The following is an 18,861-nucleotide window of genomic DNA, read 5'->3' as shown; positions in this document are numbered from 1 at the left end:
GTGCAGTGCTGAAATAAACCTCTTTGTTCCAAACACAGCAGAAAATGGGCTAATGGTTTATGCCCTGATTGGCCTATTTAGTTACAGTGACAGTTGCGTAAATAGTGTGACAAAGCCAGCGGGGAAGTCGAGCCTCTGGTGTCTGGCCTGTAAGGCCTGAGTGAGCATCCTGTCTTGAACAAAACCTCCCTCTTTGTCTGTGAGGACTGTCAGTTTGGGTGAGCTGGAGCTGTGGTCATGTCTCTGTGCCTCAGCTCCTCCACCTGGGCGGCCTCACAGGGATATTTGGAGACTTTGTTCAGCACACAGTGTTGCTAAAGCACTTCAAGACCCTGCCTGAGGGGAAGCTCTAGAAAGAGGCAATGTTCCACTATTAAATATTTCATTGGTTTGTTTCGATTAAAGGACAGTGCTGTCTGTAGGAATCTCTGCAGGGCTGGGGGCAGAATCATCCCTACCCCAAAAAGATATGATGGAAGTAGAGGGATTCAGAGATGAAAGACAAGGATTAGGGTCAGGGCTGGCCTTAGGGAAAATGGCACCCTGGGCAAACTTGCATTTTGGTGCCCCTGGCCCCATGGGCTCCCTGGGCTCCACACTTTCCCTTCACCCTAATCCCTGTACCTTTTACCCCTATGCCTGCTTCCCCTCCTGTGTCCCTAATCCCTACACTCCCTTCACTCCTAACCTCTGCCCCCTCCTGTACCTTAACCCGTACACTGTGCCCCCTTCACCCCTAATCTCTGCACCTTCCTCCTGCGTCCCTAACCCCTACACTGTGTCTGTCCCCTTCATCCCCAATCCCTGCCCCTAACTCCTCTATTCCCCTCCTGTGCCCCAACCCTAGCACTGTGCATGCCCCCTTTACCCCAATCCCTGCACCCCCTTCACTCCTACCCCCTCGTACTTCCCTCCCGTACTCCAACTCCTGCCCCCTTCTGTGCCCCTAATCCCTGCCCCCTCCTGCACCCCAACCACTGCAGTGTTCCCCCTTTGCCCTAACCCCTGCATCCCCCTCTTGCACCCATGTGGGAAAACTGACCTGCATGCATGAAGCAGCTGCATTGCTGCTTGCTCCGCTCCCCCCTTGGACTGCTGCTCCTCTGCCCCGTGCACCCCTACGGAGCTCTGGGGGGGGTGGGCAAGGAGCAATGTCAGGGCTCCCTGCATCCAGGTCACTTTCCCTGACTGGGCTGCCTCAGGAGCGGGCAGGAGAGCAGCAGCTCCGGAGGCCTCAGCCCAGCCCAGGTGGGAAAAGTGACCTGGATGCAGAAAGCCCTGGTGTGTGTGTTGGGGGGAGTGTGTGACAGAGTGTGTGTGTGATAGAGAGAGGGAGTGTGTGTTGAGGGGAGTGTGTGTGTGCCTGAGTGAGTGTAAGAGCACGCTGTCTCTGTAGGAAAGCCCTCAGGTCAGGAGCCTGAAAGTGTGTTCAAACACAAGCCGTTGCTGACAGCTCCTGACCCAGAGGAGCAGCAGCGCACACAGATTCCCCCTGTCCCATCCCCTCAGCTCAGTGGAGACCAGGCACACAGGCAGAGGGGAGGGCGACACCCCGTTTATCAGCCTCTGCACCCCCTGCACAACAGACAGGAAGACGCTCCCAGTCCGTAGCAGCGTGGCCAGGGGTGGCTCCGAGGAGAAACGGAGTGGGGCGGGACAGGAGCAGCAGTGGCTACACAGGGTGCTGGAGCGGGGGGATGCACCCTTGCTCTGCAGGAGTCAACTAGCTGGTCCTCCGACTGCCCCACTGCAGCTCCAGTCCCTCCACCCTCTCCAGACACTTCCGCTTGCCTTCCTGCCGCCTCCGTCAGCCCAGCTGGCTCTCGGCAGGTCAGCTGGGAATCAGGCAAACCCTGCCACCCGGACCGCCCACCCCAAAGGCTGGTCCTAATTAAGGCCATGAAAAAATCCTCAAGTGAAGAGAGGTTGAAAAGATTGAGAATGGTTACCACAGAGATGAATAAAAGGGAACATGATAAATGCATATGAGCCAGTTAATGGAAGAGAGAAGGGAGACCAGGTTCTGGTATTCACCCTGCCTCTCAGCACAAAATCAAGGACTCAATCAATGACATTGAAAGGTGGCAGATAAAAAACATGCAATGCACAATTAGTCTATGGAACTCACTGCCACAGGATATCATTGAGGCCAAGAATTTAGCAGGATTGAAAAAAGAATTGGCATTTATGTGGGTAAGAAAAAGGTCCAGCATTTTAATGATAAAAGTAACAACACATGAGTTTTGGAAAGAATTTAAACCCTCCTGGTTCAGGCCATGAGCCATCCTCTGACTATTGAAGGTTAGGAGGAAGCTTTCACAGGGGACAGATTACCCCACATTTGTCTATGGTAGGTTCTTGTACCTTCATATGAAGCACCTGGTTCTGGCCACTGTTTGGGATGGGATATTGGATTGGATTGACCTCTCGTCTGATCCAGTGTGACAGCCTCTATGTTCCTAGAAAATCTGGTGCGGAGCTTGGCAACAGGAGCAGTATTACACCCACAGTTGGGCCCTGCCGGGCGACAGCTCAGAGAACACCTGCAGTTTGTCCACCCACTCATTCTTCTGTAGTACTTCATTCTGTTGCTGTTTTAAGCTAGGTGGAAGGAGTCAATAGGATTTCCACCTGGATCACTGGTAAATAAAAGCATCATATTTGTAGTAATGAAGAGAGCATGCTTGTGCTCATCACTTAATCATGGAGCAGGTCCTCAAGGAATCAATTCTGAAGCACTTAAAGGAGAGGAAAATGATCAGGAACAGTCAGCATAGATTCACCAAGGGCAAGTCATGCCTGACTAATCTAATTGCCTTCTATGATGAGATAACTGGTTCTGTGGATGAAGGGAAAGCAGTGGACGTGTTGTTCCTTGACTTTAGCAAAGCTTTTGACACGGTCTCCCACAGTATTCTTGCCAGCAAGTTAAAGAAGTATGGGCTGGATGAATGGACTATAAAGTGGATAGAAAGCTGGCTAGATTGTCCGACTCAATGGGTAGTGATCAATGGCTCCATGTATAGTTAGCAGCCGGTATCAAGTGGAGTGCCCCAAGGGTCGGTCCTGGGGCCGGCTTTGTTCAATATCTTCACAAATGATCTGGAGGGGTGTGGATTGCACCCTCAGCAAGTTTGCAGATGACACTAAAGTGGGAGGAGAGGTAGATACGCTGGAGGGTAGGGATAGGATACAGAGGGCCCTAGACAAATTAGAGGATTGAGCCAAAAGAAATCTGATGAGGTTCAACAAGGACAATTGCAGAGTCCTGCACTTAGGACAGAAGAATCCCATGCACCGCTACAGACTAGGGACCGAGCGGCTAGGCATCAGTTCTGCAGAAAAGGACCTAGGGGTTACAGTGGATGAGAAGCTGGATATGAGTCAACAGTGTGCCCTTGTTGCCAAGAAGGACAATGGCATTTTGGGGTGTATAAGTAGGGGCATTGCCAGCAGATCGAGGGACGTGATCGTTCCCCTATATTCGACATTGTTGAGGCCTCATCCGGAGTACTGTGTGCAGTTTTGGGCCCCACACTACAAGAAGGATGTGGAAAAATTGGAAAGACTCCAGCGGAGGGCAACAAAATTGATTAGGGGACTGGAACACATGATTTATGAGGAGAGGCTGAGGGAACTGGGAATGTTTACTCTACGGAAGAGAAGAATGAGGGGGGATTTGATAGCTGTTTTCAACTACCTGAAAGGGGGTTCCAAAGGGGTTGGATCTAGACTGTTCTCAGTGGTAGCAGATGACAGAACAAGGAGTAATGGTCTCAAGTTGCAGTGGGGGAGATTTAGGTTGGATATTAGGAAAATCTTTTTCACTCGGAGGGTGGTGAAACACTGGGATGCGTTACCTAGGAAAGTGGTGGAATCTCCTTCCTTAGAAGTTTTTAAAGTCAGGCTTGACAAAGCCTTGGCTGGGATGATTTAGTTGGGGATTGGTCCTGCTTTGGGCAAGGGATTGAACTAGATGACCTCCTGAGGTCCCTTCTAACCCTGATATTCTATGATTCTATGATAATCTAACAAAAATGTGTCATTTACAAAGAAATGGGAAGTTTCTCTCCAGCTTGAGGACTGGAAAATAGCCCCTTGTCTCATTTCTTCAGCTATGACTGCTGGCTCCTTGATTTTCCCTTCCCTTTCTTCTCCCAAAATGTGATTCATCCTTATGTCGTGTTTGCAGATTTTCCCTCAATGTGGTGCCTTCATTCCAGCCCTGAAATAACTTCTGAATGTGTCTGCTTAGGGAAGAAGTAGAAGATGCCAAATGCTCTGTGTGGAAAGGGTGTTGTATGAGCTAGGGACTGCCGGGGGAGGAGGGTTACAGTGAGTAACTAGCCAGAAAACTGTTCTGAAATGATGATGTATAGGGTTTTTGTTTCTGGGCTCTGAGTGCCTTTGGCACTAAAATTAAGTGGCTTCCAAAAGGACTTCTAGGAAAAAGCTCTTTCTAGGCAGGACAAGGTGGGATTACTTTCATAATGGATGGTTTGAATCACACTCCATTGCTTGTAACACTTGTGCTCACCCCACTTTATTCTGTTGTCCACACTTGCTGTGTTATGTCTCATTTGGGCCATGAGGCCCTCCTGGCAGGGCCATGAGGCCCTCCTGGCCCTCTCATTGAGTGCTCCTGGAGTGCTGTGTAAACATAAATAGCAGAATGGAGGTGCAGCTTCTTAACAGCCTAATTTCCTGCTACTGCAGCAGCTCCGGAAGTGCTCTTGGAGGGGGCCACTGAGAAGCATAGTGTGGGACGCTCTCCTTTCTTCTAGTTGCTCTTGGAACGCTCTGGGCAGCTTTGTCCTTCTCTCTTGAGGCCACGGTTCCTTACTTCCTTGACACTGGCCATCCCGTTTTCGGTTGGACTTCTAGGTGAGAATTGGGAGTTATTGAGACTTCATCCGTCTGGTTCATCCCATTGCATTCCCCATTGTTTCCCTCCCTGGGTCACATGAACAATGGCTGCCACACCTGCAGTTGGACAGTAGCCAGGAGTTGGCTCGCTGAGACAGGGTTACTTACATTCAACTGTGTGACGACTCTGTGTGAGATCCCATGCATCCTGCACCATCTGGTTCCCTTCCAGGTGTCAAATCATGGTAAACAAGAAGTGGGGCAGAGGTGGAATGCCTGGGGGTCGATGAGGCCTGATTTAGCTGTAGTGCTATGGCAGGCAGCGTGTTTGCTAGGGCATGTGCAAGCATTTACTGAGTCCATTGTCCTGAGGGTGGATACAGCAATAGGATTCTGGCTCACAATTCAGTACGAGTCAAGTGATTCTATTCAGACCTGGGCTGGCAGGCTCGTTCTTTATCAAACACACACAGCACTCTGTTCCCCAACCTATTACTGGGTTCCTCAGCCCACGCACACTACAAACACTTCAGTGGACAAGAGTCCCCAGGCCAGCTGTCTAACCATACTATTCTGCTAACTTCCGTTAAACAATCTGCCCTTCCCTTGCATGGCCTCTCCTGCCCCTGCTGATAGGGTTTCTGTGTAAACAGAAGCCATTTTCTTGCTCCCTTCACTCATGCAGCAAGGTCACAGTCCAGTTGGTGTAACACAGCCACACTGGGTTACAAGGTGTGTCTGGCTACTGTGTCCCTTCAGAGCCAAACTGCCCAGGTGTAAGCTCTTGCATGGTCTTTCTGTCATCAAGCTGTACAGAAGGGAAACTGAGGCTGTGTCCACACTATGCTGGTATAACGCCATAGTGTAGATGCAGCCTACAGTGACATAACAGGTTTTTCCGTTGGTGTAGGAACACCACCTCCCTGAAAAACAGTAGCTACATCAACAGAAGCATTCTGCTGTTAACATAAATGCATCTGTGCTGCAGATTAGGTCAGCATAGCAGTGTTGGTTAGAGGTGTGTTTTTTCCCTCACCCTTGACTAACATAGAATCGTAGAAGAGACCTCCGGAGGTCATCTAGTCCAACGCCCTGCTCAAAACAGGACCAACCCCAACTAAATCATCCCAGCCAGGGCTTTGTCAAGCAGGGCCTTAATAACCTCTAAGGATGGAGATTCCACCACCTCCCTAGGTAACCCATTCCAGTGCTTCACCACCCTCCTAGTGAAATAGTTTTTCCTAATATCCAGCCTAGACTTCCTCCACTGCAACTTGAGACCATCCAGAGCTCCATCCTCATTGGAACCCCCCTTCACGTAGTTGAAGATGGCTATCAAATCCCCCCTCACTCTTCTCTTCTGCAGACTAAATAAGCCTAGTTCCCTCAGCCTCTCCTTGTAAGTCATGTTCCCCAGCCCCCTAATCATTTTCGTTGCCCTACTGGACACAGTACTCCAGGTGTGGCCTCACCAGTGCCGAATAGAGGGGAATAATCACTTCCCTTGATCTGCTGGCAATGCTCCTACTCATACAGCCCAATATGCTGTTGTCCTTCTTGGCAACAAGAGCACACTGCTGACTCGTATCCAGCTTCTCGTCCACTGTAATCCCCAGGTCCTTTTCTGCAGAACTGCTGCTTAACCAGTTGGTCCCCAGCCTGTAGCGGTGCATGGGATTCTTCCTTCCTAAGTGCAGAACTCTGCGCTTGTCCTTGTTGAACCTCATCAGATTTCTTTTGGCCCAATCCTCCAATTTGTCTAGGTCACTCTGGACCCTATCCTACCCTCCAGCATATCTACCTCTCCCCGCAGTTTAGTGTCATCTGCGAACTTGCTGAGGGTGCAATCCATCCCATCATCCAGATTATTAATGAAGATGTTGGGAAAAAAACGGCCCCAGGACCAACCTCAGGGGCACTCTGCTTGATACTGGCTGCCAACTAGACATCAAGCTGTTGATCACTACCCAGTGAGCCCAATGATCTAGTCAGCTTTCTATCCACCTTATAGTCTATTCATCCAATCCATACTACTTTAACTTGCTGGCAAGAATACTGTGGAAGACCGTATCAAAAGCTTTGCTAAAGTCAAGATATATCACGTCCACAGAGCCAATTATCTCATCATAGAGGGCAATCAGGTTGGTCAGGCATGACTTGCCCTAGGTGAATCCATGTTGACTGTTCTTGATCACTTTCCTCTCCTCCAAGTGCTTCAAAATGGATTCCTTGAGGACCTGCTCCATGATTTTTCCAGGGACTGAGGTGACGCTCACCGGTCTGTAGTTCCCCAGATTCTCCTTTTCCCCTTTTTTTAAAGATGGGCACATAACCATGTCAACTTAATTTTTAGGTGTAGACCAAGCCTAAATGAGAGTGTGGGAAACAGAGACCCCAAAGTGTGCATCATGCTTCAGAAGACAGTGTTCTGAGACCACACAGTCGGTAGCCACTGCACGCCACACACTCCTTGTTCCTGGGGTTTCTCTTTGATTTAAATCATCATGCCTGTAATCTAATTAACACGGAACTGGGTTTCCAGTACAGTTACCTGTTTGGTTCAATAAGAACACATTTGTACTAAAGGTTAATTAAATGAATTTTGCCTCCATTTAATTCATTTAAAATTATAGAACCAATCAATGCTTGCTAATGGAAAAGAGATTAAATATTTATGTCTATAAATTTCCCATGTCATTTTTGATTTTTCTTAATCTTTACTTCCGTTGGCTGGGTTCTGAAGGAGTATGAAAGCCCTAATGAAAAGTCCGTTTTGGATATTAATTGCAGATTTATCCAGTTTAAGTAAAAAAGACTTCCACATGTGTCTACTTAATGTACCTTGAATACAGGATTAGTTTCTATTACAAATGGGAAGGAAAAACAGCTGGGGTCTGCCCACGAGTGCAGGGAGAGCCTGCGGCTGAAGGCCCTCGAGAGCCAAAGACAAGAATGGAGCTGACAGGGCACCATCCTGTTCTTACAGCAGTTGTAGTCTTTTTAAGAGAGTTTTCTTTTACCATAACTGTGCTTGCTTTGCTTAACTCCCTCCAGACACTCGGTAGTACAGTGAATGTGGCAGAGCTTGCAGCAAGGAGATTTTTACTGGAGAGCACAATAAAGGGTTATCCATGAACAGCAAAGCTTTTGTAAAAACTAGTTGAAGCTCCTGAATTATTAACGCAATCAGCGTGCAGACATAAATGTTACAAATATGCTTTCATTTTATAAGTGAATGTTAGACAGTAGAGTCTTTGTTCCCATACCCACCAGCTCCCAAGCACAGAACTTCATGTTTTCTCTGGGAGAGGCACTGACATTGCTACCCCTTTGTGAAGGCAGGTTTCTCCTGCTGCTGTGTGTGTCTGTGATCTTAGCACCTCTGGCTCGGAACGTTCAGAACCTGGAATTGCCAGTGGGAACTATTTGCAGTTGCACATTGATGCAGTTGTTGGTTTGGGATTGCAAATGAGTGGTGACGAGGTGTTGGATTTATTTTAAAAGCATTGCATCTTCCCTTGGATGTCAGTGAGACAGAGGTGTGTTTGCTGCGACTCTTCTGTGGTAGCCTCTGGGGAGACTTGCAGAAAATGTGAAATGGAAAAAGTAAAGCAAAATGTCTATAAACATGTCTATATTAAAAATGAAGAGTGTCTGTATTCAGCGGGGGGAAGTGCCTGTCAGAGTTAGGATTCTAAGTGCAGTCAGATACAGCTCTCTGCTGCCTGCTCAACCCACTTCTACCAAACATCTGCATAATGCAGTAGTCACTGTATCAGAGGGGTAGTCATATTAGTCTGTGTCCACAAAAACAATGGGGAAGTGGGTTTTTTACCCACAGAAGCTTATGCCCAAATAAATCTGTTAGTCTTTAAGGTGCCGCCGGACTCCTTGTTGTTTTTGTAGTCACTGTAGTTCACCCAGAAGGTCAGCAGACTCCAGTGCTACCAGGCTGGGTGAGGAGTAGGAGGGTGAATTCCAGAGTCAGTTACTCAATGAATCTGAATACAGAATCATTCTCTGATCATTGATGAATGAAAATTACAAAATATAATTAACGATGAGAGCTGACATGTCACTGGTGGTGATGGAGGCAAGGGAAGTGAACACAGGGCATGCCTCCTGAACTCTACTGAGCTGGGATGGTGGAGGAGGTAGGCTGTACGTGCATACAGAGGGAAGGTGAGGTTTCTGATCGGATGCTCTGGGCAGTGATTTTATTGCAATTGTGTCTTGGAGATTTTTGGTTTCTGTTAATACAAAGTTCTTGTTGGGTGGTGAAGCTCAGGTCTTGTTGGCAGGAGTGAGAGATGAGGATCTCCACTCACAAGCTTTGCGAGCCAGGCGATTAAAAAAAAATAAACAGCCATTTGGGGAGGAGGGGGAGCCAATTCTGAAGGAAAACCTTTATTTTAAATTATTGTAACTTTGGCTTTAGACTCCAGAGCAGCATGTGAGAATTGTCAGTATGGGCTGGGTGAGCCTTTCCTCAGCTCTGTGGGGATTCGGGAACCAAACTACAGCTTTAGAATTGCCAATATTGTCCTGACCTGAAAATACTTTAGGGAAACCTGAGCATGTTCTTGCAGCCCCTATATTCCCCAGCACTAGCTCCCTGATCATGTATGTTTGGGCTCTGAGATCACATCAGTTGAATAACTCACCTCTTTCTTTTGGGCTTGCAGGCGTACTTCCGACAGGGTGTTGCCCTTCAGTACCTTGGACGCCATGCAGACGCACTGGCAGCATTTGCATCTGGGCTGGCTCAGGATCCCAAGAGTCTGCAGCTTCTTGTTGGGATGGTGGAAGCCGCCATGAAATCTCCCATGCGAGGTAAGCAAAACGATCGGTGTCCAAGGCACTGCAGTTACGCTGGCTGCAAGCATGAATGGACAGCAGTGCTAAAGGATCAGCATTTCCGAGAAAGGTAGGAAGCTGATTTCAGTTGGAAACTGATGCTGAGTCAGCACTTGAGGCAGGAGGAAACCTACGTAAGTGATGAGGGGCAGATTATAGGCGTTTTACATCTTCCATTGGGTCACCTGCTTCTGCGCCCTCTCAGAGGGGAAACCAAACTAGATGAGCCTCTTGTCTGATTCAGTGGGGCAGGGTGGTGGGGATGTTGGAAAGAGGGGCTTTGGCCTTGTCTGATGAGGCAGGGATACTGGAATAGGTGTGGCCTGATCGAGAACAGCAGTTCTTGTGTTCTGTGAAGTCCAGCTGTGCTACTTGGAAGTTAATGCATGGCTAACATCTCTGCAAAGGCTGAGCTGGCCACCCAGAACTGGTATTCTCCAGTCAGGGGAACACATGCATTCCCATCTACTAGAGGTCAAACACCTTGTACCTTGTGAAATTCTTCTTTTCCACAGACAAGCGTGCTAATGTTTCACAAGTATTCGTAGTACAACTGCAGCAGATCACAGCCTTCCTGAAACTGTTTCAGTGCAAGGGCAGACTGGAAACACAGGCTTTGCCGCAGCACTGGCTCTGTTGACCCTCCCAGTGTGATCCCACAATACCGTGGTGCCTGTGTGCCCCTTGAGCTCTACAAGAGTTCTGGCACTTAGGTAAACAGCTTTTTGAAATCCAAGGCTTGTGGTAGCCAGCAGGGCTCCGCAGAAGCTTTTGCTTATTTTTCACGTCTCTCAGAACAAAAAGCCCCAGAAGAGGCAGATGACCAGGCTGCTAATTCACTTTTGTCCTTGACAAGTATGGAAATGGCTTGGCGCATGTGATGCTTTCAGCGCCCATGGTGTCTTGCCTCCCCTGTATGATAACATCTCCACTTCCAGGGGTGGGGATTTCACTCTCTTGAAGGGGAACTCCCTCACTGAACTGTTTCTAATCAGTTTTGTTGCAAGCACTTTGCTCGAGTGGTCTAATGCCATTTCCCAGTGGGGAGCATGGAGCGGATCAGCTCTGACTCTCAGCAGACGCTACTGGGAGCTTTGGAACTTAGGGCCAACCAGAGCTGAAATATGAAAAGAATATTGCAGTTTCCCTTTCACAGTGTTTTCTTATAGTTTTCCAAAATGAATTAATTTGGAGTTTTTTCTATGTAGCAAATACCTTATGAGGATAATTTCACCTATGCCATCCTGTGGTGTTGCTGCTGCCTAAATATTGCCAAAATATGACATCAGGTTCATTCTTCTTGCTTTGTAGTAATTTGTTTTGATAGGTGAGACAATCTGCTGCATGCCTCGGTATTAGCCGTGAGCTCCTTCTGTCCGTATGGTGATGTCGTGGTGGGAGTCTGCTATAGACCACCGGACCAGGGGGATGAGGTGGACGAGGCTTTCTTCCGGCAACTCACAGAAGTTACTAGATCGCAGGCCCTGGTTCTCATGGGAGACTTCAGTCACCCTGATATCTCCTGGGAGAGCAATATAATGGTACACAGACAATCCAGGAAGTTTTTGGAAAGGGTAGGGGACAATTTCCTGGTGCAAGTGCTGGAGGAACCAACTAGGGGCAGAGCTCTTCTTGACCTGCTGCTCACAAACCGGGAAGAATTAGCAGGGGAAGCAAAAGTGGATGGGAACCTGGGAGGCAGTTACTATGAGATGGTCGAGTTCAGGATCCTGACACAGGGAAGAAAGGAGAGCAGCAGAATGCGGACCCTGGACTTCAGAAAAGCAGACTTGGACTCCCTCAGGGAACTGATGGGCAAGATCCCCTGGGAGAATAACATGAGGGGGAAAGGAGTCCAGGAGAGCTGGCTGTATTTTAAAGAATCCCTACTGAGGTTACAGGTACAAACCATCCCGATGTGTAGAAAGAATAGTAATTATGGCAGGCGACAAGCTTGGCTTAATAGTGAAATCCTTGCTGATCTTGAACACAAAAAAGAAGCTTACAAGAAGTGGAAGATTGGACAAATGACCAGGAAAGACTATAAAAATATTGCTCGGGGATGCAGGAGTGAAATCAGGAAGGCCAAATCACACCTGGAGTTGCAGCTAGCAAGAGATGTTAAAAGTAACAAGAAGGGTTTCTTCAGGTATGTTAGCAACAAGAAGAAAGTCAAGGAAAGTGTGGGCCCCTTACTGAATGAGGGAGGCAACCTAGTGACAGAGGATGTGGAGAAAGCTAATGTACTCAATGCTTTTTTTGCCTCTATCTTCACGAACAAGGTCAGCTCCCACACTACTGCACTGGGCAGCACAGCATGGGGAGGAGGTGACCAGCCCTCTGTGGAGAAAGAAGTGGTTCAGGACTATTTAGAAAAGCTGGACGATCACAAGTCCATGGGGCCGGATGCGCTGCATCTGAGAGTGCTAAAGGAGTTGGCGGATGTGATTGCAGAGCCATTGGACATTATCTTTGAAAACGCATGGCGATTGTGGGAAGTCCCGGACAACTGGAAAAAGGCTAATGTAGTGCCCATCTTTAAAAAAGAGAAGAAGGAGGATCCTGGGAACTACAGGCCAGTCAGCCTCACCTCAGTCCCTGGAAAAATCATGGAGCAGGTCCTCAAGGAATCAATTCTGAAGCACGTAGAGGAGAGGAAAGTGATCAGGAACAGTCAGCATGGATTCACCAAGGGCAAGTCATGCCTGACTAATCTAATTGCCTTCTATGACGAGATAACTGGCTCTGTGGATGAGGGGAAAGCGGTGGACGTGTTGTTCCTTGACTTTAGCAAAGCTTTTGACACGGTCTCTCACAATATTCTTGCCAGCAAGTTAAAATAGTATGGGCTGGATGAATGGATTATAAGGTGGATAGAAAGTTGGCTAGATCGTCAGGCTCAACGGGTAGTGATCAATGGCTCCATGTCTAGTTGGCAGCCGGCATCAAGTGGAGTCCCCCAAGGGTTGGTCCTGGGGCCGGTTTTGTTCAATATCTTCATAAATGATCTGGAGGATAGTGTGGATTGCACTCTCAGCAAGTTTGCAGATGACACTAAAGTGGGAGGAGAGGTAGATACGCTGGAGGGTAGGGATAGGATACAGAGGGCCCTAGACAAATTGGAGGATTGGGCCAAAAGAAATCTGATGAGGTTCAACAAGGACAAGTGCAGAGTCCTGCACTTAGGACAGAAGAATCCCATGCACCGCTACAGACTAGAGACCGAATGGCTCGGCATCAGTTCTGCAGAAAAGGACCTAGGGGTTACAGTGGACGAGAAGCTGGATATGAGTCAACAGTGTGCCCTTGTTGCCAAGAAGGCCAATGGCATTTTGGGGTGTATACGTAGGGGCATTGCCAGCAGATTGAGGGATGTGATCGTTCCCCTCTATTCGACATTGGTGAGGCCTCATCTGGAGTACTGTGTCCAGTTTTAGGCCCCACACTACAAGAAGGATGTGGAAAAATTGGAAAGAGTCCAGCAGAGGGCAACAAAAAGGATTAGGGGTCTGGAACACATGATTTATGAGGAGAGGCTGAGGGAACTGGGATTGTTTAGTCTGTAGAAGAGAAAAATGAGGGGGGATTTGATAGCTGCTTTCAACTACCTGAAAGGGGGTTCCAAAGAGGATGGATCTAGACTGTTCTCAGTGGTAGCATATGACAGAATGAGGAGTAATGGTCTCAAGTTGCAGTGGGGAAGGTTTAGGTTGGATATTAGGAAAAACTTTTTCACTCGGAGGGTGGTGAAACACTGGAATGCGTTACCTAGGGAGGTGGTGGAATCTCCTTCCTGAGATATTTTTAAGGTCAGGCTTGACAAAGCCTTGGCTGGGATGATTCAGTTGGGGATCGGTCCTGCTTTGAGCAGGGGTTTGGACTAGATGACCTCCTGAGGTCCCTTCAAACTCTGATATTCTATGATTCTCTCATCAGGCTGCAGTGCTTATACATGCCTCAGAGTTAGGAGACTCTACAGCTCTTCATCATTTGTTAGCTCTTTTGTGAACTGCCTCCAACCTGTAAATGTCATTGTGGTGTTGAAGTGCCCGGAAAGGAGCACATACCATATTCTAGGAGCAATCACACTGCAGAGAGACTGTCCCCTCCCTGCTCCAGGACGTGATTCTTCTGTGTCAGCAGCCCAAAGCTGCGACGGCCTTTCTTGCTGTCTTATTGTATTGCAATTTCATGTCTTTGTTGCTGTCCAGTCTTATCTCTAGGTCTCTCAGCATTACTGCTCTCCCTGTGTCTCCCTTCCACTGACTATTTTTGCCTCATTAGTATTAATTATTGTTATGCTAATGTTCAGAAGCCCCGCTCAGGATGTGACCCCATTTGTGCTGGGCACGGTACAGATACATACCAGGGTATGGTCCCTATCCCACAGAGTTTACCTTTGAGAGAGACAAATAACCACAGTGGGTTGGTGGAGAGGGAAATAAATACCGGTAGACCTGCAGAGACACACCTCTATTTTTGTCATTGTTCCTGTGGTAATAAATAACCAAAGTGCCAAAACCCAAGTTTAGAGAAGATTAGTCTTCTCTTCTGCAGACTAAACAATCCCAGTTCCCTCAACCTCTACTCATAAGTCATGTGTTCCAGACCCGTAATCATTTTTGTTGCCCTTCGCTGGACTCTCTCCAATTTATCCACATCCTTCTTGTAGTGTGGGGCCCAAAACTGGACACAGTACTCCAGATGAGGCCTCACCAATGTCGAATAGAGGGGGACGATCACGTCCCTTGATCTGCTCGCTATGCCCCTACTTATATATCCCAAAATGCCATTGGCCTTCTTGGCAACAAAGGCACACTGTTGACTCATATCCAGCTTCTCGTCTACTGTCACCCCTAGGTCCTTTTCCGCAGAACTGCTGCCTAGCCATTCGGTCCCTAGTCTGTAGCTGTGCATTGGGTTCTTCCGTCCTAAGTGCAGGACCCTGCACTTATCCTTATTGAACCTCATCAGATTTCTTTTGGCCCAATCCTCCAATTTGTCTAGGTCCCTCTGTATCCTATCCCTGCCCTCCAGCGTATCTACCACTCCTCCCAGTTTAGTATCATCCGCAAATTTGCTGAGAGTGCAATCCACACCATCCTCCAGATCATTTATGAAGATATTGAACAAAACCGACCCCTGGGGCACTCCACTTGACACCAGCTGCCAACTAGACATGGAGCCATTGATCACTACCCGTTGAGCCCGACAATCTAGCCAACTTTCTACCCACCTTATAGTGCATTCATCCAGCCCATACTTCTTTAACTTTAAGATCCTTTCTGTATCCTTCTGGACATGTCCCTCAAACTTCCTACAATGCCTTTATTATTATTTATTGGTTATATTCCTCCAGCAGTTGTTCAGTCCATGTAAACCGACTTATATATAAGCTGCTTTGAGCTAGTTTTTCAGATAAGATCTTGTGACCTGGGATATCGACAGAGGTAACATTTACTTCACTCCCTTCATCCACTCTGATAATTTGGTCACCGAAAGGCGATGTAGTTTGGGTGACATAATGTGTTCTTGTAACTCCACAGCACTGTATATTGGTCATGGTGCTGTTACCCCTACAGAGTTACAGTTTTCTCCTTTCATAGGTAATTCCATTATTGTACGAGAAATGGGAGTTACAGTCAGACTTACAGGGATAGTAATTGGTAGGATTTCTTTCCTTCAGAGTTCAGAGAAGAGCAACAAAGAGCAAAGGAGCTGGAAGCATTGAGTGACTTCTGAGGAAAGATTAAAAGTTAAATCTCTTTAGCTTGGCTCACTACGGGGGATGTGGAACTTAAGTTTGCAGTACAGATCACTGAGGCCAAACCTCTCCTCCTACAATAATACCATTCTCCTCCCTCAGTGGGTGGCACACCTTGGACAGGTGATCTCTGCTGGGAAAGCCCTGGTTCCAGCACTGCCTTCACAGTGTAATGGTTCTGTCTGCATAGTGCTTCATGGCAACTTTCCACCACAGACCCAGGACAGGCTATGCTGTTCCCCCATCTGATTGTAGTGTTAGATTACACGTGGAACAGCTCACGTGACATGCTCACTCTTAGCTCTTTTTTCCAGGAGCAGTCTTCACTTCCTTTTGTGTCTATTGTCTTTCCTCCCTGAACCCCTCCCCCACATGGTGTGTTACATTTTCTAATTAAAGCCAAGTCTACACTACAGACCTATATCGGTATAACTACGTCGCTCAGGGTTGTGAAAAATCCACCCCCCTGAGCAACGCAGTTATACCGATCTAACCCCCCCGTGCAGACAGTGCTGTGTCGACGGGGGAAGCGTCTCCTGCCATGGCAGACAGCGCTGCATTGGTAGGGAGGTGGATTCACTACGCTGACAGGAGATATTCTCCTGTTGGCATTGTAGCATCTTCACATGCACGCGAAGACAAGCCCTCTAACTGTAAACTCCTGATGGCAGGATCTGTCTTTGTACTTGTTTGTACAGTGCCTTGCACATCAACAGCACTGTATAAACAACAGTTAATCTGTATATGCTTATGGCTTCCTCTGCATCATCTGCCACTGTCAGAGACAGGATCCTGTATTAAACAGCAACTGCAGTACCAGAAGAGATCATCATCTTCTGGCTGTATTTAATCCCATCCCTGACCGGAATGTCACTCGTAATATACAACATAGAAAGCCTGTTCCTCTGCTCAGAGGGCTGTTAAAATGCTCTCTACTTGCTGTACATACAGTTAATAATTGTAGGCAGAAATAATGAAAGTAGGGCACAAATGGCTTTCTGAGGTTGCCATGGTTATGTTGATTCAGGCGAGAGCAGCCTTGTCAAGAAGTGCAACCATCCTAATTTTTAAAAATTACATTTTAACACTGTATCGTTGCCTAGAGAAGAGAGCTGCAGATTTTAAACCCCAGCCTTATTATTGTCCTTTAAGGGACATACTATGGCAGGATTCATGTGACTAATAAAACAATTCGTTATAACTGCACTCCAGCTGCAGTGGCTAGCCTAGGTCCAGTTTGGTCACTCAGCATAGCACCTATAGTCCAGGGGAACCCTGGTACTCCTTGTTCTTGTGGCCAGTTAAGCCAACCTGAATGGGTTCCTTGTTGCTGAGTGGCTGCTTTCCCTTTTCAGTGGGTTTCTCCCAGTTAATTTTCTCCTTCTATCTTGCTCTTGAGTGTCACAAAGTGCAGGACTGTGACACCCAAATAGCTGATATTTCTCGTTGTGCCATTGAATACATGTTACAAAATAGCCGCATGTTACAAAATTTGCATGTGTCACTTTGTCTTTCACCTCTTGTGGGTGTTAATGGACTGACTTCAGGATGCTTGTGTACCTTTGGCATGTGGAGTAATTCTGCCTTCCCTTCCTTATTTTAGAGTCACTCGAGCCAACCTATCAGCAACTTCAGAAGATGAAGCTGGACAAGAGCCCCTTTGTGGTGGTATCAGTGGTTGGCCAGGAGCTCCTGACTGCAGGCCACCATGGTGCTTCTGTGGTTGTGTTAGAAGCTGCCCTGAAGATCGGCACTTGCAGCTTGAAGCTGAGAGGATCAGTGTTCTCTGCTCTGAGCAGTGCTTACTGGTCTCTTGGGAACACAGAGAAAAGCACAGGATACATGCAGCAGGACTTGGATGTAGCCAAGACATTAGGTAGAGTTCTCATTTTCATTCATTCAATCTCTGGTTTAGTGCTGAATTGATATAAATGGAGCAAATTAACAGGAATGGCAGTGGGATGAAGTGCTGAAGCTGCTGAGCCACACAAACAACGTTCTTATTTGCAACAGAATGTGTGAGTTGGGTCGGGTGACCAGACAGCAAATGTGAAAAATCGGGATGGGGTGGGGGGTCATAGGAGCCTATATAAGAGAAAGACCCAAAAATCGGGACTGTCCCTATAAAATCAGGACATCTGGTCGCTCTAGTTATGGGGATCCTGGGTATGTGCTAAAGGGACATTCAAGGGATTTGTTTGTGGCATCATGTGTCTGTGAACTGGCTTTTCAAGTGAGGGGTGTGCTCAAATAATCTGAACTACTAAGGGCTTGTCTACAGTACAAATGCTTTGGTGCCATAGTTAAACCAGTCTAGCTATGCTGGCAGTGTGCCCTAGTGGAGACACGGCTTATACTGACAAAAGTTCTGCTTTGGCATAATTAAACCACATCCCCACAAAGGATGTGTCATGGCAGCAGGACTATCTTGCTGGTATAACTGGGTCTGCACCAGTGTTCCCTCTAAGCTGTGCAGCCGCACAAGAGTCACTCAAGTAGAGCTGCACACATCCGGCGACTTGTGTTTAGGTGCCGCCCCCCCCCGCTGCTCCACGGCCGTGCTGCTCCTGCCCTCTGCCTTGGAGCCCATGGCCAGCTGCTCCCGGGACTCTCCTGCTTGCTGTGGGGGGGGGGAGGGGGAGGGAAGGAGGAGGAAGGGGAAGGGAGGTGCTGATGTCAGGGTATCCCCTTGCCCATGTACCCCATCTCCGAGGAGCAGGGGAGGGGCAGACAGGGCTTGGGAGTTAGTTGGAGCTGCTGGTGGCTGCTGCAGTCTGAACGAGCCTACAGACTGGTGAGTGCCACTCTGCTTAAAGAGACAATGCGTGGTCTCTCATACACTTCTCCAGAAACCAGCATACACACACTGTGTGTGGGTGTCTCTCTCTGTCTCTCTCTCTCACACACTGTCTCGGTCTCTCTCTCTCACACACATGCACACACCCGCTCTCTTGCACGGACACACAAACATGCACAGTGTCTTTTTCACACTCCCCTCCCAATAGATACTGGTGGTGGTGGTGGTGGTACTTCCTGCAGTGCACATATATTCTCTGGAATTTTATTCTTTCAAAGTGCTGGGTTTTTTTAGTTTTTTGACTGGTCTATGCATTTCATATTTTTATTTCTCTTACTCTTAAATTTAATTGTTTTGAGTAGTGAGCCCTAAAATGCCTAACCTGTCCTGGCTGGAGTAATTATCCCTATGGTAACTTTTTAAAAATATATATTCTATCTAGGGTTTTTGTTTCTACTGGTGGCGCACATGCACATTACCTCGATATTGGTGCACATAAAATGAACTCCACACAGGGATGGAAACAATTAGAGGGAACATTGGTCTGCACTGGTATTTTTACTGGCATCGCTGTGTC

At 47.7% G+C, this 18,861-nt stretch overlaps 1 protein-coding gene across 1 annotated transcript in view; it reads left to right on the top strand.

The window, feature by feature from the left end:
- TTC28 (tetratricopeptide repeat domain 28) overlaps window positions 1-18,861 on the top strand; it is a 503,728-nt gene that overhangs the window by 307,604 nt on the left and 177,263 nt on the right. The window contains exons 3-4 of the mRNA XM_077834936.1: window positions 9,552-9,699; window positions 17,091-17,363. Coding sequence (XP_077691062.1) covers window positions 9,552-9,699; window positions 17,091-17,363 — 421 coding nt within the window. The remainder of the gene's footprint in view (window positions 1-9,551; window positions 9,700-17,090; window positions 17,364-18,861) is intronic.

This window comes from Eretmochelys imbricata, chromosome 15, assembly GCF_965152235.1.
Source record: "Eretmochelys imbricata isolate rEreImb1 chromosome 15, rEreImb1.hap1, whole genome shotgun sequence".
NCBI lineage: Eukaryota > Metazoa > Chordata > Testudines > Cheloniidae > Eretmochelys > Eretmochelys imbricata.
This window is presented reverse-complemented; position numbering and strand designations above follow the sequence as displayed.